Here is a 21,537-nt window from a genome sequence, read left to right as displayed (position 1 = left end):
TAGGGTGAGGAAGAAATTAAATGTAAATTAATGCGCAGCACCCAACCCAGATTATAACTGATTGTGTTTCTGTTTACACACAGGGTGACCGTATGCAGTAATGTGGGCTTTGCACAACAGGACCTCCAAACTGTCCATGTAATAACTGAAGCAGCTTCTTCAGCTGGTCGATATAATTCATTCTGCATTAAAGATCAAGGTTAGTGCTGCATCAGTCCACACAATCGACATGTTAGTCCTTTAAAATGGCAACAATGTCTGTCACATTTTGAGATTTTGCCAACAAGAGGATTTGGAAATCAGTTACGCTGAAGGAGGTATGTTTTAAATTGAAGTGGAGTCGCACAGGTTTAAGATTCTTTCTGTGGTCTGATGTAAGAAAAAGAGGAGTGAAACACGTGTTCAGGGAGTTCTGTGGAAGGCAGAGAGGTGGGACTTGCACTGGGCTGGGCATCGGGTTATAGTTGGTCAGCTTTTACAGCCTGAAACTGACCAGCCTGACACTGACCAGAAAGGGAGTAAATTTCAAGACTGAGTGTCCAGTTCTCCAGTTGTGTAGTGTGGATTTGTTCTTTTATAGCAAAGTCTGGAAATATAATCCTGTCAGCCATGTGTGTCGTATAAAATAAACTAGTTTCTGATATTTGGATGTGGAAAGGATGTTTCCCCTTTTGGAAGAATCTACAACTAGGAGGCACTATTTAAAAATAAGGGGTCGTCTATTTAAGACTGAGATGAGGAGAATTTTTTCTCTCTCAAAGGGTCGTGAGTCTTTAGAACTCTCTTCCTCAAAAGGCAGTGAAAGCAAAGTCTTTGATATTTTTCAGGCAGAGGTAGCTAGATTGTTGATAAGCAAGGGGGTGAAAGGTTATCGGGGGGCAGACGGGAATGTGGAGTTGAGGTTACAATCAGTTCAGCCATGATCTTATTGAACGGTGGAGCAGGCTCGAGGGGCCGAGTGGCCTACTCCTGCACCTAATTCGTATGTTCGTATGTTGACATTGAATTTGACTCGCACTTGCTACTTTTCAGTAAAAGTCTCAGGAAGATTGAACTCTGTGACTTGTTATAGTTGAACAGAGCATTGGTCAGACCCCATGTGGCGTAATTACATTCAGTTCTGGGTACTGCACCTCAGGAAGGGTATATTGGCCTTGGAGACTGTGCAGTGCAGATTCACCAGAATGTTATCAAGACTTAGAGGATTAAACAATGAGGACCGATTGCATAAACGTCACATGTATTCCCTTGGGTTTAGAAGATTGAGGAATGATCTGATCAAAGTGTTTAAAATGTTAAAAAGATTTGCTAAGATAGAAATGGTGAAACTACTTCCTCTGGTGGAGAAATCAAGAACAAGGGGGCACAATCTAATAACTAGAGCCAGACCATTCAGGACCAAAATCAGGAAGCACTTTCTCCACACAAAAAGTAGTGGAAATCTGGAACTCTGTCCCACCAGCCCCCACATTAACCACCTCCCCCACCCACCCACCCCCCACCACCGCCCCAACCCCCCCCCCCCCCAAAAAAATGTCTTCTGGATGCTGAAGGTCAATTGGAGCTTTGAGGTCTGAGATAATAGATTTTTGTTGGGTAAAGGTGTCAAGGGATATGGAACAAAGGCGGAAAAATGGATTTGAGGTACAGATCAGCCAGGATCTAGTTGAATGGTGGGATAGGCTCAAACGGCTTCTCCTGTTCTTTTAATTTATAGTTGGTTGCCATGGAGATATGAAGATTCTCTACAACTGGTTAGTCTGGATCAACTTCACCATATTCATCACTTCACAGCAGTGGTACCATTCATGTCCTTAAAGGGGTGAGCAGGTTTGTTTGCTTCAACAGTCGGTAAATTGGCAACTCAAGGTTGGAGCAAAGAAAACAATGAGTGTTATCTGAGATTTTCTCCTCCCTTTGATTGTTTCTCCTCCGCTCCAGTACATTGTGATTTCACTATTGGAACACCATTCCACAGGTCCCAGATACCTCCTCTCGGAGTGATCCTAGTCACTGCCTCTTAGGTGTGACTCACTGAGTATCACAGTCCTGTCCTGTGTCTCATTCACCCCTACCTTTTGGGGGAGGAGTCACAGGATAATGATGGTTAAGAGCAGGGATCATTGCTGATATTTCTCCTCCCTAGTCTGGGAATGCTACAGCAACTGTACAGACCCTGGTATTGTCCTGGCTGAGACGGATTAACACAGCACACATCAGGGATAGAAACTGGAATCTCCTTTGTGGCTCAATAATATGGGCATCTTCCTTTTCCACTGACCCTTTGCGTGTGGGACAAATGTCAATTATGTTTACCTGGCTGAGAAAGTGACAGTCTCCTTTTAATGTTAGGATTGATACTTTGGATATTAAAATACAGTCAGTAGAGGACAGTGGACAGAGGACCTCTGAAGAAGGAATTTTCCTCCACACAAGATCAGGGGGCAGGTTGTTCAACCTTGCCCGTCTAAGAGCGAAGTCCAAAGTACGGAAAGTCCTCATCAGAGAACTCCTCTTTGCTGACGATGCTGCTTTAACATCTCACACTGAAGAATGCCTGCAGAGTCTCATCGACAGGTTTGCGTCTGCCTGCAATGAATTTGGCCTAACCATCAGCCTCAAGAAAACGAACATCATGGGGCAGGATGTCAGAAATGCTCCATCCATCAATATTGGCGACCACGCTCTGGAAGTGGTTCAAGAGTTCACCTACCTAGGCTCAACTATCACCAGTAACCTGTCTCTAGATGCAGAAATCAACAAGCGCATGGGTAAGGCTTCCACTGCTATGTTCAGACTGGCCAAGAGAGTGTGGGAAAATGGCGCACTGACACGGAACACAAAAGTCCGAGTGTATCAGGCCTGTGTCCTCAGTACCTTGCTCTACGGCAGCGAGGCCTGGACAACGTATGCCAGCCAAGAGCGACGTCTCAATTCATTCCATCTTCGCTGCCTTCGGAGAATACTTGGCATCAGGTGGCAGGACTATATCTCCAACACAGAAGTCCTTGAAGCGGCCAACATCCCCAGCTTATACACACTACTGAGTCAGCGGCGCTTGAGATGGCTTGGCCATGTGAGCCGCATGGAAGATGGCAGGATCCCCAAAGACACATTGTACAGTGAGCTCGCCACTGGTATCAGACCCACCGGCCGTCCATGTCTCCGTTATAAAGACGTCTGCAAACGCGACATGAAATCGTGTGACATTGATCACAAGTCGTGGGAGTCAGTTGCCAGCATTCGCCAGAGCTGGCGGGCAGCCATAAAGACAGGGCTAAATTGTGGCGAGTCGAAGAGACTTAGTAGTTGGCAGGAAAAAAGACAGAGGCGCAAGGGGAGAGCCAACTGTGCAACAGCCCCAACAAACAAATTTCTCTGCAGCACCTGTGGAAGAGCCTGTCACTCCAGAATTGGCCTTTATAGCCACTCCAGGCACTGCTTCACAAACCACTGACCACCTCCAGGCGCGTATCCATTGTCTCTCGAGATAAGGAGGCCCAAAAGAAAAGAGGACAGTGCTTTGCAAATGGTTCAATATGGACAATAGCTTTTTTGAGAACTGACAGCATGAAAGTTTGTGTAGCCTGGATTACGCTGGCCGAGCTCCATATTTAAAAGACTCTCGAACACCATATTATTACCATCATATGTCTCTTGCACATCCCAATTTTAATCATTCAACCACTGGTGGCCATGCCTTCAGCTGCCTGGGCTCCAAGCTCTGTAATTCCCTCCCTAAACTTCTCCACCTCCCTACATCACTTTCCTCATTTAAGACATTCCTTAAAACCTACCTCTTTGACCAAGCTTTTGACCATCTGCCCTAATATCGCCATATGTGGCTTGATGTCTAATTTTGCTTTAGAATGCTCCTGTGAAGTGCCTTGGGATATTTTATTACATTGAAGGTATATAAATATGTGTATGTGCAATCTGAACACTTGTCTTATGGTCTCTGTTGCTACTTTCTTTTGTGGAGGGTTGGCATTGCGTGAGGTGTTTCTGCCAGAACTACTTTTGGATGGCTGTGGTTGTCATGGTTGCTGATGGTGTTGGGCAGTTGATAGTTGCACTGGTTCCAGGGAGTCTGGAATTGACTGTTTGACTGTGAGGAGGAGTTGGGATTAGCTGGTTGCACTGGTTCATTGCAGGGAACAGGTAGCTCCTGTTGGAGAATGGGGTGTCCAAGAGCTGAGTGCAGGCAGATGGTTGATTCCAGAGATATGGACAAGATGGGCTGTGATCGTACCGAGTGTCTGTGGGTTCTGTTGGAATAGTTTTGGACTGGTTGTTATTTAGTTAATATCAGTTTGGTTGATAATACAGTCATTTTATAAAAAGCAATTTATTAATGGGGCATCCCATTAAACCACAGGGGTCATCCATTAAACCATGTTATACCAAACACCAATTGATTGATTCATCCTTTATCCATTCCAAATTGTTTGTTTAATAAAATTCATGTAATGAAATTATTTCACTTATTTCCACTACTTTTCAAAAATAAATGCTTGTTCTAGTGATTAGTAAGCTCACTTATCATCTCGTCAGATGTTTTGTGGAGATGGTTAAATGTTAAAGCAATAAAACAATTTAATTATCAGGACTGAAATAAATGGGGGAAATGACCATTTAAAACTATCTTTTTTTTATATTGAATGGTAAAGTTTGTTGAATGAAGCTGCCGTATGGCTGATTATCCCAGTCTGTATATCAGACCATGGCACCATTCAACTTGGGAGCAAGTTCTGTTCATTTATCTAGCAAAATTATTCAAGCACAGCTGTAAAATAAATCTTTTTTAAAATGATTTCTAGCCACATTTAACGGTTAATGGCAATTTCTCCTCAGTGTATTTGCATTTTATAATGTTGGTGATATAGCTGTAAGGCTGAGAGTTGTGCATTCAATAGGTTGTGGTGAAGAGACCCTAAGGTTTCTGGCAGATGTTCAGAATCTAACTCAATATCTGCCCAGTGACTTTCCTTTTCTTGGTGCACGAGCTGTTCAGTCCCCTTACTGGCCCCGAGAATCGTCCATTGCTCTCTGAAAAGCTGAGACATCCATTCTCACTACCTGTCACCTGCCCCTGGCTAAAGAAAAGCTGATCATCGAAACAGAGAACATGCAAAGATGGCTGCACTTGACTGGATTCACTGCCCTTTGTAAAGCTGGTATTCTGCTTATTGATGAATTGGTTGGTGCAGGATTCTCACAAAGACCCCATTGCAGATAATGATGAGGTTAGAGTCTTCACAGCCCAGTGGGAGTCTGTACAAAACCCTGATGGAACAGTCACAGAGTGTGTGAAAGGAGAGCGTGGAGGGGCTGACACTGCAGGTGGGGGACAGAGTATGGGTCTGAAAGAGCTGAAAGAAGTCTCTGTAAATCTGGATGGTTTAGTCAAAATTACCCCCATTAGAAGTTTGTGATTGTCCAGTACTGGATATTGGGCTGTAATGAAATAAAGGTTACAGGCTACAGGGACTGGATAGTATCCTTCACCCTGGATCCTGGGATTGGATTGAGAGCTGAATGTCACCCTAGGGGGAAGAGCTGTACACGTTTCTGGGATGACTATGATCAGGAGTCCACAGCACAAAACAGTCCATAATTTGACAAACTCATCGAGAATGGCTGATTCAGGAAATGGGAAAACTCCTACTGGTTTATTGGACAGAACGCTTCTGTGACCCATGTAAGACTCCTAAACAGGGGGTCTCACATCCCTCTAAGATCCTGGCCCTGTACTGAGTATCGATGACATGAAACAAACTCTGGATACAATTTCCACTTTATGTAGAAAACCTTTATTAACCCACTAAGAGTAGTATATACTTACAAAACCAGTTGCTTAGTTAGACCTGCATACAGGAGCTCATTCCCAACATGGTCAGTCTGCTGAACGAATTCTTCTGTATGACTTCCGTGACTGACCAAGTCACACTTCCCTGGTTGCAGCAACAATGTCCTTGTGGGCTGTGCCTTTATACCCCTTTCTGACCCTGGTTCATCACCATATAAGGTAATGTCTCGAATTGGGTCATCAGATTGGGTTTCAGTGCCTTATCAATCCCACCCTAGCTAGGCAAGACCACCTGCATGTGGTCATATCCCTGCTCTCCGTCGGGGGGTGGGGGGTAGGTGCTCTTAGGTACATTGCAGCAACGGACAGGATATCTGCATCTTGATAAGGCAAGAAGGAAACCATTCACACACATTCCAAGAGGCCATTGTCTGTGAAAGTTTTTGTAGACAGAGTGTCTGATGTTGGAATAGTCTGGGACTACCACCTTAGTGGCATGTCCTGACTCGTCTATGTCTGTATCTCTGTGTGTGTGTATGGTTCCTTGTTCAGTTAAACTGTCTTCATTTTTAAAAAGTCCAATATGAACCCCAGAGATAATGTCTTTGGTCAGAATTCTTCTCCCTCGTCCTGATGTCCTCCACACTCCATGTTCTTACCACCCAGTGAGTCCCACATGCTGGTCCATGCCACAACTCGTTACATTTTACTTATAAACAGAAATGCAACAGATATTAAAAATGCCTGACAGCATAACAGAAATACAAGAGATGTTCAAATGCCTTATGCCCAGGGTCAAAGTACTTTGTAGGGGTGGAGTAGAGTGAATTTATTCTGTATCTGTGTGTGTTAACTGACCCAGCGGTGCTTGGGATGGAGAATTGGAATAATGGTCTCTGAAAGAACCTTTCTCCTGAAGCAGCAACCCTCACCTCTAGCACAGGATCCACCCAAACAAACAAATAGCCAAAACAGATGCCAATTCTAAAAATATTTGAAGAGCTTCAGAAACTCCCTATCTAAACACTTTTTTTCTTGTGCTCACCAATTTGAGCTGCTACTTTGATGAGGGTATAAATACTCAAAAGTATGTATATTGATTGCATTCTGGCTTCGGATTCCACTCCACACATCTGAGTACATAATCCAGCTGACACTCCCCGTGCAGTACTGAGGGAGTGCTGCACCATCAGAGGTGCTGTTTTTTGATCAGACATCAGACTCCAGGTGAGAGGGCAACACAATTTTGCCTTGGTGCAGTCAAGTGATGAGAAAGGATCTGCCCAGGACATTGATACGTCATCGTTGGTTACTGCTAACCATGTATTGGCTTTTATGCTGTTTATTAATTGATTTATGTGCATATCTATTTCAGCCTCTATATTTACAGGCTGATTGTCTATATTTATTGACTTATATATATATTTATGATCTTTTTTATATATCAATCTATATGTAAATATTTATTGATCTATAAAAATATATTTTTTGATGTATGCATGTTGTTTATTGAAATCATGTATATTCATTGGCCCATGTGTATTTATTGGTATGAGTGTTTGGTGTGTGTATTTATTGGTGTGAGTGTTTGGTGTGTGTATTTATTGGTGTGAGTGTTTGGTGTGTGTATTTATTGGTGTGAGTGTTTGGTGTGTGTATTTATTGGTGTGAGTGTTTGGCGTGTGTATTTATTGGTATGAGTGTTTGGCATGTGTATTTATTGGTGTGAGTGTTTGGTGTGTGTATTTATTGGTGTGAGTGTTTGGTGTGTGTATTTATTGGTGTGAGTGTTTGGCATGTGTATTTATTGGTGTGAATGTTTGGTGTGTGTATTTATTGGTGTGAGTGTTTGGCGTGTGTATTTATTGGTGTGAGTGTTTGGTGTGTGTATTTATTGGTGTGAGTGTTTGGTGTGTGTATTTATTGGTATGAGTGTTTGGTGTGTGTATTTATTGGTATGAGTGTTTGGCATGTGTATTTATTGGTGTGAGTGTTTGGCGTGTGTATTTATTGGTGTGAGTGTTTGGCGTGTGTATTTATTGGTGTGAGTGTTTGGCGTGTGTATTTATTGGTGTGAGTGTTTGGTGTGTGTATTTATTGGTGTGAGTGTTTGGTGTGTGTATTTATTGGTGTGAGTGTTTGGCGTGTGTATTTATTGGTGTGAGTGTTTGGCGTGTGTATTTATTGGTGTGAGTGTTTGGCGTGTGTATTTATTGGCGTGAGTGTTTGGCGTGTGTATTTATTGGTGTGAGTGTTTGGCGTGTGTATTTATTGGTGTGAGTGTTTGGTGTGTGTATTTATTGGTGTGAGTGTTTGGTGTGTGTATTTATTGGTGTGAGTGTTTGGTGTGTGTATTTATTGGTGTGAGTGTTTGGTGTGTGTATTTATTGGCCTAGCATGTGTAGATGTATTGTCCTACACACAGAACATTGCCTGGGGCTCGTATTGGAAAATCGTGCTCGTAACCCGTAATTTCTTCACGTGATTTGCTGTCTTTTAGACCTTGGTATAGAGCTGCTTGTACACAATAACATTACATAGTTCTCCCAGAAGGAAAGGCTCCACTCTAGGGACGTGGGGCTGAATTTTCCCACTGGCCTCAGCATGCCTGCTGGAGCAACTTCACGTGAGGCAGCCTCCTAATTGGTCGCCTCTGTATTCGCCATCCAACTAACAATCACGGGCAGAACAAGGAATTGGGAGGAGACGGCAGACCACCAGGACAGGTGAGCGTTGCTGGAGAAGAGGGAGGTGTAGGGGCCACCTCAAAATGGAGGCACTCATGAAAGCCTCTCTCTCTTCAGTGGAGAAAGAGATGTCAAAGTACTGTGAGGGGCCTTACGGTGGAGAGTTGGCCCTGCAGAAGAGTGCCTGTGACCATGCCTGGACCTCTGTGAGCATTGTGGCCCCCTGATACTGCCAATTAATTCAGCTACCTCCGCAGTGTTGTCAGGCTGTCGACAGAGTGGTGGGGGGGGGGGGGGGGGCCTGTGTGGCACGGGGAAAATGGCACTTGATTGGGGCCTTAATTGGCTTCAATGTGTGCCCGCCTCTGAGTGGGTTGCTGATTGCTGTGACAGCCTGTCCTGGGAAAGTCACCCGGAGGCAGGGCTGCGTTGGGGAGCTGTCCTGATGGGTTTCCCACTGCTTTCCTGCTCCCCTCCGCCTCCAAACCCATTTGCACTGAGACGGAAAAACTCAGCGCATGCAATCAGATAGCTCACTCTGTAATGCATATGATAAATGTCTGAACATGTGATAATCAAGATTTCACTGTATTCCCTTCAGGGGAATCGTAGTATAGGTCACATCTACAGCCCTCTGTTAGTTTCCCTGTGAGCATGAAGAATTGACCATTTGGTGTGTGAACTGGAGTCACGTGTAGGTCCAGACCAGGTACGGATAGCAGCTTCCTCCTTGAAGGACGCGAATGAATCAATTGGGTTTTTATGACAATCCGGCAGTTTCTGTGGTAATTTATCAGTTACCAACCCACAGGTTAGCAGAATTATGGGGATCTGAATTCTCAATCTTAGGGCTGCTGTTTCAGTACCTACAATATCATAACTTTGTGCAGATTATTTTACTCAAAATAAATTTATTTACAATGTTCTTGAGGCCTATGGCGGTGCTGGGTTCAAGTGCCACTCCAGAGACTTGAACACAGAAATCTAGGCTGACACTTCAGTGCAGTGCTGAGGGAGTGCTGCACTGCCGAATGTGATGTCTTTCAGATGAGACGTTAAACCGAGGCCCCGTCATTCTTTTCAGATGCACATAAAAGATCCCATGGCACTATTTCAAAGAAGAGGAGGGGAGTTCTCCCCAGTGTCCTGGCCAATATTTATCCCTCAACCAACATCACAAAAACAGATTATCTGGTCATCATCTTATCACTGTTTGTGGGAGCTTGCTGTGCGCTAACTGGCAGCATGCCTCTTACAACAGTGACTACACTTCAAAAGTATTTAATTCGTTGTAAAATGCTTTGGAATGTCTGGTGGTCATGAAAGGCGTTTTTGAAGGTGTTTTTCTATTTAAGATACTTTTTTATCTAGTGTTTCATGGTTTAATTATGCATATACAACATGTTACTAAATATGTACCACTTTTATAGAGAATAAGCTTCTTTACAGTGGCCTCCGATACACGTAGCCTCTGATCTAAAATACATTCTTATGGAGCTGTCGCTAAGAGCGAAATGTCACCATTTGCTCCACTAATACCAGAACTCTGCATTGCCAGAGATAATCTCACCGAGGGGACAACATCTACAGAGGGAATAAAACTGCTCTGAGTGACTGTTTTAGAAGTTGATGTATCAGTGAGCATCTCCTTCCTTTTTCTGCAGGTAAGCCTTGTGGAGACCCCCCTTCCTTTCCCAACACCATCCTCCAGGGCCACACCGGAATTGAAATGGGCGATGAGCTGCTTTATGTCTGTGCCCAAGGCTATGTCATGGCCAACAGGGAGAACGCCTTCAGCCTGCTGTGTGATAGCTGCGGAGAATGGTATGGGTTTGTCCAAGCCTGTATAAAAGGTGAGAGAAATGCACCACACCAAATACTAATATACAATAGGACCAGTGATCGGAGATGTTGGGACACCCACTTTGTGATGTTCTGTATGTTGGCTCTTCAGTCAGTTGCACCGTTCCAATGTGAACTAGGGCTGTTGTGCCACCTCAGCAATGCTCTACAATATCATCAGAACTCCTTCATTTCAGAGAATTGTGTTCAGGAAATGGAACATTTTTCAGGTTAGGGCTCTGCTATCAGCACCAAGCATTCCTCGGGTGGGTTTATACACAGAGTGATGGTCCCTCTACTCTCTGCTAATCCAAGACAAGTAGCTGAAACTGCACCAATTGACGGCCCTCCAGGTTTACTACGGCTTTAATTTTCGAAACCAAGAGATGGTTTCTTCAACATGTGATCTTGGTTGGTTTTGAACTGTGGTCTGGAGAGGTGAAAGTGAGTGTGCTAACTCATTCCCAGCCTCAAATGTGTTAAAGAGTTCCATCCTGCTTCAACCCAACTCTGATTCCATCTCATGTGATCAAAACTGCAGTCGTCAGGGTAAGTGATTTATTGCCAACAATTTTATTGCAACCAATCCAGCGTGGGCATTTATCTGAGAAATACTGCATTCCATTGCACCAAAGGCTGGTTTATCTAATGGAGAGAGGTGGGGCAATAATACAGTGGGTTTTTAACTCACGTGACACTCTGTAGTTATATGAAACTGTTAAGAACTTATGGCTAACTGAGTAACCAGGAAAGGAAACTCTGAGGCATTATGAAACCATGCTCACAGTCATGTATGTTTATTTACCAGGACATGAACCATATCAAAATATCTAAAAATAAAACTGTGGGTCTACCTCAGACTTTAAATATAGGAACTGACCCCTGCCAACTCGAAATTCTGGGCAATGGTGCCATCCTCCAGGGCACAAGGTGGATGAATTATGTGAATTATAATAATTAAACGGTGGCCCAAATTCACCTTCTGTGACTAATACACTGCTGACTTACTACGGTAAACACAGGCTTACACATACAGGCCAACCTAGAAAGTTAGCAAAAGCTGATGCATCCCCAGAAAATCCTTACGACTGAAGAACAATCTTGAATAGAGGCCTTATGACACATGAAAATAAGGAACTGTTCTGAGAGTGTAGCAGGACATGGGCAGGTCACAGGTTAAGCTTCAGATGCACCCAACTTTTGATCACTTTTATTGTAGGTACAACAGTGCACAGTTGGGGGATTCAGAAGGAACTGAAGAGCAGGTGTGAGCCCTGACAGCGTGAGGTTTATTTTCGAGAGGGATCAGAGGGCAAATCCTCTCAACAGGTTTCAAATTTTGACCCTTTATTTGGAGCATTTTCTGGCATTCTTAAAATTCTCACTTTCAATTCAAAACTAATTTCACCTGCAGGGGTTACAGATATTTTAAATTTGGAAATTAAAGTATTTGCTATGGCCTTCAATCCGACGTCAAAATAAATTAAAATGAACGTGGCCAACAGATGGATGGTAAATAGTAGATGGACGTCACAGGATCATGTTTCAAATTTCTCCAGTGTTATCACCAGAGCTAACTGCCAGTCTAGGCCATTCTGTTGAGGATGATATTTTTCCCTTCTATTGAGATAAAAGCCATTGCTCACTATTCATTAAATGCGCACAATATGGCTTCTAAGAACATACATGAGGAAACGAAATTCATGCTTGGAGGTGAACCTGACTGTCACCCATCTGACGGCATCACTCAGTTCTATGAAGTATTAATGGCCCAGGTTTTGTGGTCAGCGGCGAAGCAAAGATACTCGTGCTGACCTCGAAGAAAGCTGCCCACAAAGATTTAGCAGTCTCTGCGGCGTGGCTTCGCCCTTTCCCAATGGCAGTTGAAATCTGGTGCCAAGTCAAGGGGATGTCTTGGTGTACGGCAGCAGTGATGTCAGCCAGCCGATGAAGTGCCAGTCCCATTGAAGTATTCACACACAGCAAGCCAGCAAGATAAAAGCAGTTAATATCCTGAACTTTGAATTTAAATTTTCAGATAGGAAAATAAATGATTATGGTTGGAATCAGATAGAAGTTAAAATAAACATAAACAAAAAAATTTTTTTTACTTGTTTTTAAAAATGTGGAATTTTTATTATGGAGAAATTTGACTTTCCACAAATATAAAGTTAGTTTTTCAGGGCCAGTGAGGTTGTTTAGCAGTAATCATGAAGCTGTAAAAGTTCCAGCTCCACCTTGTTTAACAAGGTGTAACTTTTTCAAGGATCTTTACTGTGAGGCTAACTGTCTAAAAGTGGAAGTTCTTGTCAATTCAATTGATTTCCCATTGATTTCACTCTTGGGGGGGGGGGGGGAGGGTCCTCAACAGTGCACTCTCTGGAGATGCGTAAACTCACTGACAGCAACTTCTGCATTTCCGTCTTATTCTCTGCATGTGCAGACTCCAGAAGTTGCTGTCAGTTTCAGTGGAGTAATAACAGCAAATGGTGACAGTTTCACTGTCATTATCACTGCAAAATCTGGGCTGTTGTCAATTTTCATACTGTCTGCCAGTAGACACAGGACTAAATTGAAATCTACTAAGCACACGTTTTGCCACATGGAATCAGAGCTGCGGTATCTCTTGAAGTCATGTATCTGTACATTGGCTGTAGTATTTCCTATATTACAACAGTGAGTACACTTCATTGGCTGTAATCGCTTGGGACATCCAGAGATTGTGAGAATGACGGTGTAAATGAAAGTCTTTTTTTAAATATATATGTATTCGTACATGATTCTTGTTGAGATATTATAGATATATATCTTGCGTATAAAATAGCTCAACAAGAACTCTGTCAGATTATGTCATAAGCATGAAGTAATGGGAGCTGGTGAGTAGCTGAGGGACTTTCAAAGGTACAATGATTGCTCATAGTTAGTGCTTCCTGCTTCCTTTCTTGGCATGAATGAACACTGTGTTCCACTGAAAACACAGGGATATTCAGCTTACCTTGGGCAGGCAGGGGGCAAGAAGTGTGGATTTGGCGATGTCCTTTATTCATTCTGTATCTGGAGGGGGGCAGGGGAACCACAATTACTACAAAACAGTTTATTGCAGCCTGAGCCATGAAGTGAGGCCAGTGTTGTGAGGGGGTTGTGAGGGGGTTGTGGGGGGGTGGGGGGGGGGGGCGGGAGCGTGAGATCATGCTGCTATTGCCAATCCTTATTCTCACGTGGAACTGTTTGCCTGTTGATAGCGATTGATAGAAGGAGAGAGACAGTGGAGGAGGCAGGTGCAGAGAGAGGCAGCCCAGGTGGCAGTGATTGTGGGTGCATTTAGGTTCTGTCGCCGTGAGAGCTTTTCCATTTTCTGTGCACCTCTTTACACTGATCTTATTACACTGAGCTTGTCTCTCTCAACCACTGTGTGTTGGTTAGAGATGCTGACTGTGCAGCACAGAAACAGGCTTTAAAAGAAACCAAGAACATGCTTGCTTACTAAAGGCGAAGCTGCATTCTGTCCAATTTCACCTTCACGCAATTAAAAATAATTTAGAAGGTTGCAAGAGGGGAAATGAAATGTCATTTAGTTAAAGCATTTGCAGCTGCTAAATATAACCACCATCACATTTCCTCGCTAAATGCCAACACTGGGGCTGGGTCACTTTCGACAAAGGTAACCTCAAGCCAGACAAAAATTATTACCCAATGTTGAACACACCCTTTAATGTCGTTCTGGAAATGAAATGCGAACCTTGGGATGGGGGAAAGAGAGTTTGTTTTCTTTGATGTTAGGCTGATGAATAGAAGCTTTTATACCCTCAGTATCTCGGCTGGGTCGCCTGTGCCAGAACTAACTTTCTGCAGCTGGACTGGGTCGGGTGAGGAAAAGGAATCTTTTACTATTTGTTGTAAAGTAGAACAGTGTTTGCAGACTGATTATTTGATAACTGCATTCTGTTTAATCTCAGAAATTAGCTGAAGAAGAGTTTTGAAGTCCTGGTACACTAAATGTGTGAGAACTGTGTTTAGTTTAACCCTTACATCACAGCAGGAGACGAATTAAAATGCTTAAGTTTTTTGTTATTAAACTGACTAGTTTTCTAGTTTTCTAAAGTGATTTTTCATTATTCATTCATGGAATGTGTGTGTCACTGGCCAGGCCATCATTTATTGCCCATCCCTAATTGCCCTTGAGAAGGTGGTCGTGAGCTGCCTTCTTGAACCGCTGCAGTCCATGTGGGGTAGATACACCCACAGTGCTGTTAGGAAGGGAGTTTCAGGATTTTGACCCAGTGACAGTGAAGGAACAGAGATATAGTTCCAAGTCAGGATGATGTGTGACTTGGAGGGGACCTTGCAGGTGGTGGTGTTCCCATGCATCTGCTGCTCTTGTCCTTCGAGGTGGTAGAGGTCATGGGTTTGGAAGGTGCTGTCTAAGGAGCCTTGGTGTGTTGCTGCAGTGCATCTTATAGATGGTACACACTGCTGCCACTGTGCGTCGGTGGTGGAGGGAGTGAATGTTTGTGCATGGTGTGCCAATCAAACGGGCTGCTTTGTTCTGGATGGTGTCGAGCTTCTTAAGTGTTGTTGGAGCTGCACCCATCCAGGCAAGTGGAGAGTATTCCATCACACTCCTGACTTGTGCCTTGTAGATGGTGGACAGGCTTTGGGGAGTCAGGAGGTGAGTTGCTCACCGCAGGATTCCTAGCCTCTGACCTGCTCTTGTAGCCACGGTATTTATGTGGCTACTCCAGTTCAATTTCTGGTCAATGGTAACCCCTAGGATGTTGATAGTGGGGGATTCAGCGATGGTAATGCCATTGAATGTCAAGGGGTGATGGTTAGATTCTCTCTTGTTGGAGATGGTCATTGTCTGGCACTTGTATGGCGCAAATGTTACTTGCCACTTATCGGCCCAAGCCTGGATTTTGTCCAGGTCTTGCTGCATTTCTACACGGACTGCTTTAGTATTTGAGGAGTCATGAATGGTGAACGTTGTGCAGTCATCAGCGAACATCCCCACTTCTGACCTTATGATTGAAGGAAGGTCATTGATGAAGCAGCTGAAGATGGTTGGGCCTAGGACACTACCCTGAGGAACTCCTGCAGTGATGTCCTGGAGCTCAGATGATTGACCTCCAACAACCACAGCCATCTTCCTTTGTGCTGGGTATGACTCCAACCAGCAGGGAGTTTTCCCCCTGATTCCCATTGACCTCAGTTTTGCTAGGGCTCCTTGATGCCATACTCGGTCAAATGCTGCCTTGATGTCAAGGGCAGTCACTCTCACCTCACCTCTTAAGTTCAGCTCTTTTGTCCATGTTTGAACCAAGGCTGTAATGAGGTCAGGAGCTGAGTGGCCCTGGCGAAACCCAAACTGAGCATCACTGAGCAGGTTATTGCTAAGCAAGTGTCGCTTGATGGCACTGTTGATGACACCTTCCATCACTTTACTGATGATTGAGAGTAGACTGATGGAAGAGTAATTAGTCAGGTTGGACTTGTCCTGCTTTTTGTGTACAGGACATACCTGGGCAATTTTCCACATTGCAGGGTAGATGCCAGTGTTGTAGCTATACTGGAACAGCTTGGCTAGGGGTGCGGCAAGTTCTGGAGCACAGGTCTTCAGTACTATTGCCGGAATATTGTCAGGACCCATAGCCTTTGCAGTATCCAGTGCCTTCAGTCGTTTCTTGATATCATGCGGAGTGAATCGAATTGGCTGAAGTCTGGCATCTCTAATGCTGGGGACATCAGGAGGAGGCCGACATGGATCATCAACTCAGCACTTCTGGCTGAAGATTGTTGCAAATGCTTCAGCCTTATCTTTCGCACTGATGTACTGGGCTCCTCCATCATTGAGGATGGGGATATTTGTGGAGCCACCTCCTACAGTTAGTTGTTTAATTGTCCACCACCATTCACGGCTGGATGTGGCAGGACTGCAGAGCTTAGATTTGATCCGTTGGTTATGGGATCGCTTAGCTCTGTCTATTGCATGCTGCTTACGCAGTTTGGCATGCAAGTAGTCCTGGGTTGTAGCTTCACCATGTTGACACCTCATTTTGAGGTATGCCTGGTGCTACTCCTGGCATGTCCTCCTGCACTCTTCATTGAACCAGGGTTGGTCTCCTGGCTTGATGGTAATGGTAGAGTGGGGGGATATGCCAGGCCATGAGGTTACAGATTGTGGTTGAGTACAATTCTGCTGCTGCTGATGGCCCACAGCACCTCATGGATGCCCAGTTTTGCATTGATAGATCTGTTTGAAATCTATCCCATTTAGCATGGTGGTAGTGCCACACAACACTATTATTGCTTGTGACAGTGTTACTGCTGTAAACATACACCTGAAGTGAGCCACGAGCCATGTTTCTGACACGGCAGCGGTGTCCCATAACGTTAGTCGCTAGCCCCACTGGGAATCCAGATGTGGATAACTGCATTTCTGATTCGTCATTGAAATGAGTACTGGACAGTCATTGGCCACATGATCTCAGTTAGAGGGCGAACTTTAACCTCTTCACGTGGTTGTTGGCAAAATGCGAAGACCAGGAGTAGAGTGTACCAGGGTTGCTTCAAACATTATTTTACTTCCTTGGTTAGTGAATGGGAGGTAATGCTCGTTCAATAAGTAAACCTGTATTGTGAGGTTGCTATAGCAACACCTGGGGCCAGTCAGCAATTTTTATTAAATAACACTAGAATGGAGCTAAAAATGAAACAAATATGGAATACAGTGTACAGGAAAATAATGCTTTGCAGTTATTTAATTACTTACCTTTGATAGAAAGACTCTTGTGGCCAAAATGATCAGTAGCATCCTGGCTATATGTTGTTGGTGTCACAGGAGGCATCCCAGAGGTGACTGCATTAACACCTGATTGTGGGTACGTGTTACCAGCAGGGTGAGATGTCCACAGAGCACAATGCCAGGATGTATGGTATGGACATCAGAACGCAGATCAAAACGGTGCTCTGAGCACCAACTCGCACGCTCAGAGGCTCCAGCTGATGCTGCTGGTTAGATTAGCAAGGAGTCATCATGGTGACATTACTGTGCTGGTGCAAATATATAATTATTTAGATCTTACCACCACTGCCGCCCCCCCCCACCAAGAGCTGGAATATTGTGACTGGGGAAAAAAGGCCAGTTTATCATCCCAGTACATGTAGCGCTCATCAAACCTTTCCCCACCCTTTGCTCCTGGCACTCCCATCAACGTAAAAATTTGCCTGCATTCAAAAGGGGTATGGAGTTTGGCTCAGACTATGTCGATAGAGGGACAGAATGGTTGCACTTTAGCAGAGGAAAAGCTCAAACCAACTTTGCAAATTAACCCTCACCTCATTGTATCATTAGTGGTCTAAATATATTTCAGTGGCCATCAGGTGTAGTGGTAATGTCATTGGACTAGTAATCCAGAGGCTCAAGCTAAAGCTCTGGGGACATGGGTTCGAATCCTACCATGACAGCAGGTGGAATTTCAAATTCAATAAATAAATAAACTCAATTAATGTTTAAAAATCTGGAATTGAAAGCTTGTTTCAATAATGATGCAATGAAACTATTGATTGTTGTAAAAACCCATCTGGTTCTCGAATGTCCTTTGGGGAAGGAAATCTGCTGTCCTTACCTGGTCTGGCCTACATGTGACTCCAGACCCACTGAATTGTGGTTGACTCTTAACTGCCCTCTGAAATGGCCTAGCAAGGCACTCAGTTGGCAAGAGCAATTAAGGATGGCCTCTCCATTTCTAGCCATAGTTGTGAAAATCTGGGCAATTGTTCATGCCTAAACTGGTAAAATTAATAATGCAAATTTCTACACTGCATGAAAATCACAACTCATTTACCACTGTAAGCTAAATCCAGGATAATCCAGTCAAAGATGCTTGTTTTTTTTTAGATGAAACTGAGGGACACGTCGACTATGAAGACAAGTTCCCCGATGAAGACTCATTGTCATTTTCAGATCCTAATGAGGAGCAAGGCAGAGTCATTATTTCTGAAGATGGTGAAGAAGGTCCGGATGAGGGAACCGATAGCTCAATAGAAGGCAGCCAAGAAACACCGACGCCAACCGAATCACCAATTTCATTGCTTAGCCAGAAACACCTATTTTGGTTCCCCTCCGAGCTGTTCCCCAACACTGAGCAGCCGGATACCAAGAAACCACATGTGGAATCCAAAATCCAAATTACTTCACGTGATAATCAAATTGGACTGAAGACTGATGGCACCAAAGGGGTCCAAACAACTGAAGATGAAGACTTGCCCGCTGAACCATCCATTGTGCACAATGAGACTAAAGTTACAAAGGAAACAGTTGCCAGTACGGATGAATCATGGGTAGATGGCTATCCCATTGTACCGGATACAGAAGGGGAAGGTGAAAAGGTTGATGGATCAATGGAAATCGAGGATGAAACTGTGGTCACCACAGATCATTCTAACCATGTCGAGAGCAGCAGGGTAGACACTCCAAGCTCAAGCTCAGCCACTCACCATACACAGATCATAAGTGTGCCAACTGGAATGCCTGACCAAGGTGTTAAACAAGTGGACATAGGCCTAACACCAACCACAGAACCGGAAAATGTCAGTGCCAGTAAAGCTATTGAAGATGCCAATTCCTACACAACCACGTTCTCAAGTATAGGCACAGAGGAGTACTGGAAATCCTCTGAAGCAATTACTGAACCTTCACTGTCTCCCATTAGCACTGTAGAAACAGTGAGTGAAGGTTTATATCCTGTAGAGTATGCGCCAATACCCACAGAAATAGCTGAGATTTCAACCCATCATATTTTGACTTTAGGCACACCTGAAGCAAGTACTCAGACTTTGATGGATTTTACAGAAATAGACATGTATGATGGCTTCACCAAAAGGGAGAACTTTAGCAATGGCACTGAGGCCAAACTACTCCCCACTATTGAAAGCTGCAGAGGGGAGGACTGTTCACGCTCAAGCAAAGGCCCCATGATTGCCATCGTCGTTACAGTGATTGGTCTGCTGGTATTGGCAGCGATCCTGGCTGTATGGTGCTACAGGCATAGACACCAGAAAACATCCGTGTACCAGATGAATGGAAAGGGGCAGGTGAGACGTGGTGAACACATCGAAATGCAGCATAAAGTGTAATCGGAAAATCTGCTTGAGGGAGGCCCCACAATCACAGTTGGGCCACCAGAACTGACCCATCTTAAAAATGGGAACCACTGCGATACCGCATGAGCTGTCTTAATTCTAATATGCTTTGAATAATTAACGTTGCAGATAAATATACTTAAAATATCTGGAATATGCATAATGAACAATGCGTTCAATCAGTCAAGCACAAACTATAGATTGGGGAAAGAAAACTTTTCCAATGGAAGAATGATGGCTGTACCATTGACCCTCTGTGTCGGGACACAATCTTACTGGGGCTGCGGATGGATTGACCTAGACATCCACATGGGAATTTTGTAAAAATGGACAGTGGTACCTTTAAGTGGCTACTGTCAGAAACATGTAAAGATTTGTAAATAATATCTAATTAGTTCGGTGTCAGTTTGCATGCCATAGAGTCAGAGTCTTTTAGAGCATAGTAGGCGACCATTTGGCCCATCTGAGTCCATGCCGGCTCTCTGCGAAGCAATCCAGTCAGTCCCGCTCCCCCGCTGGATCCTCGCAACCCTGCAACTTTATTTCCTTCAAGTGCCCATCCAATTTCCTTTTGAAATCATTGACTTGTCTCTGCTTCCACTGCCCTCGTGGGCAGGGAGTTCCAGGTCATTACCACTCTCTGCATAAAGAAGTTCTTCCTCACATTCCCCCTGCATCTCTTACCCAAAACCTTCAATCCTGGTCCTTGTACCATCAGTTAATGGGAACAGTTTTTTCTAAGCCTGTCATAATCTTGTACACCGCAATCAAATTTCCCTTCAATCTCCTTTCTTCCAAGGAGAACAACCCCAACTTTTCCAACTTAAACTTGTAACTAAAATTCCCGATCTCTGGAACCATTCTAGTAAATCGCCTCTGCAACCTCTCAAGGACACTCATATCCTTCCTAAAGTGTGGTGACCAGAACTGGTTGCAATACTCTAGTTGGGACCTAACTAGAGCTTTATAAGCTCAACTTCTCTGCTTTTGTACTCAATGCCTCTATTTATGAAGCTCAAGATCTCATATGCTCAATAACCACTCTCTCAACAGGCTCTGCCAACTTCAAGGAACGATGCACACGCACCCCAGGCCCCTCTTTTCCTGCACACTCTTTAGAACTGCACCATTAAGTCTATATTGCCTCACCGCATGCCTTCTGCTAAAATACATCACCTCACACTTGTATTAATTTCCATCTGTCACTTGCCTGCCCATTCTGCTAGCCTATCTATGTCCTGTTGCAGGTGATTTATATCATCCTCACTGCAACTCCTCCAACTTTGGTATCACTGGCAAATTTTTAATTTTTACTCTATTCCAAAATCTAAATCATTTATATATAGCAAAAAAAGCAGTGGTCCTAGCACTGATCCTTGGGGCTCACCACTGTCTACTATTCTCCAATCTGAAAAACAACCATTTACACAACTCGCTGTTTTCTGTCTTTGAGCCAATTTTTAATCCAATTGTACGCTGACCCTCCTACTTCATGAACCTCAAATTTGTTAACCAGTCTTTTATGTGGTACTTTGTCGAATTCTTTCTTAAAATTCATATAGACAACATCCCATCATCAATCTTCTGTTACTTCAACAAAAGATTCTATTAGATTAGTCAAGCATGATCTGCTTTTTACATATCCATGCTGGCTCTCCTTAATTAACTCAAACCTTTCCAAAAGCCTGTTGATTTTTTTCCGATTACTGTTTCTAAAACCTTACCCACCACTGATGTTAAACTAACTGGTCTGTAGTTGCTAGGACAGTCCTTATAACTTTTCTTAAATAAGGGGAACACATTTGCTACTCTCCAATCCTCTGGCATCACCCCTGCATCCAGAGATAATTGGAAGATTATGGCAAGCCCTTCTGTTATCTCCACACGTGTTTAACTAATGTAACCTAAACTACTGTAACTAATCGAACTTTACTTTGAGAAAATGTTTATTCTACTTTCCACGTAATTATTCCACTTTTATATGCAACCACCCTTTGCTAAATGACTTCACAGTGGTCTGAAAAATGGCCAAGAGACTGAAATCTCTTTCCATAAAAT

At 43.8% G+C, this 21,537-nt stretch overlaps 1 protein-coding gene across 1 annotated transcript in view; it reads left to right on the top strand.

Moving 5' to 3' along the window:
* The window catches only part of susd5 (sushi domain containing 5), a 37,364-nt gene extending 17,891 nt beyond the window's left edge, over positions 1 to 19,473 (top strand). Inside the window, exons 3-5 of the mRNA XM_068031015.1 lie at positions 84 to 199; positions 10,161 to 10,349; positions 18,236 to 19,473. Of these exons, the coding sequence (XP_067887116.1) occupies positions 84 to 199; positions 10,161 to 10,349; positions 18,236 to 19,473 (1,543 nt within the window). The remainder of the gene's footprint in view (positions 1 to 83; positions 200 to 10,160; positions 10,350 to 18,235) is intronic.
* Positions 19,474 to 21,537: the final 2,064 nt, after the last annotated feature.

The sequence above is a fragment of the Heterodontus francisci genome, chromosome 5, assembly GCF_036365525.1.
Source record: "Heterodontus francisci isolate sHetFra1 chromosome 5, sHetFra1.hap1, whole genome shotgun sequence".
NCBI lineage: Eukaryota > Metazoa > Chordata > Chondrichthyes > Heterodontiformes > Heterodontidae > Heterodontus > Heterodontus francisci.
The sequence above is the reverse complement of the archived record's forward strand: the minus strand, read 5'-3'. Positions and strand labels throughout refer to the sequence as shown.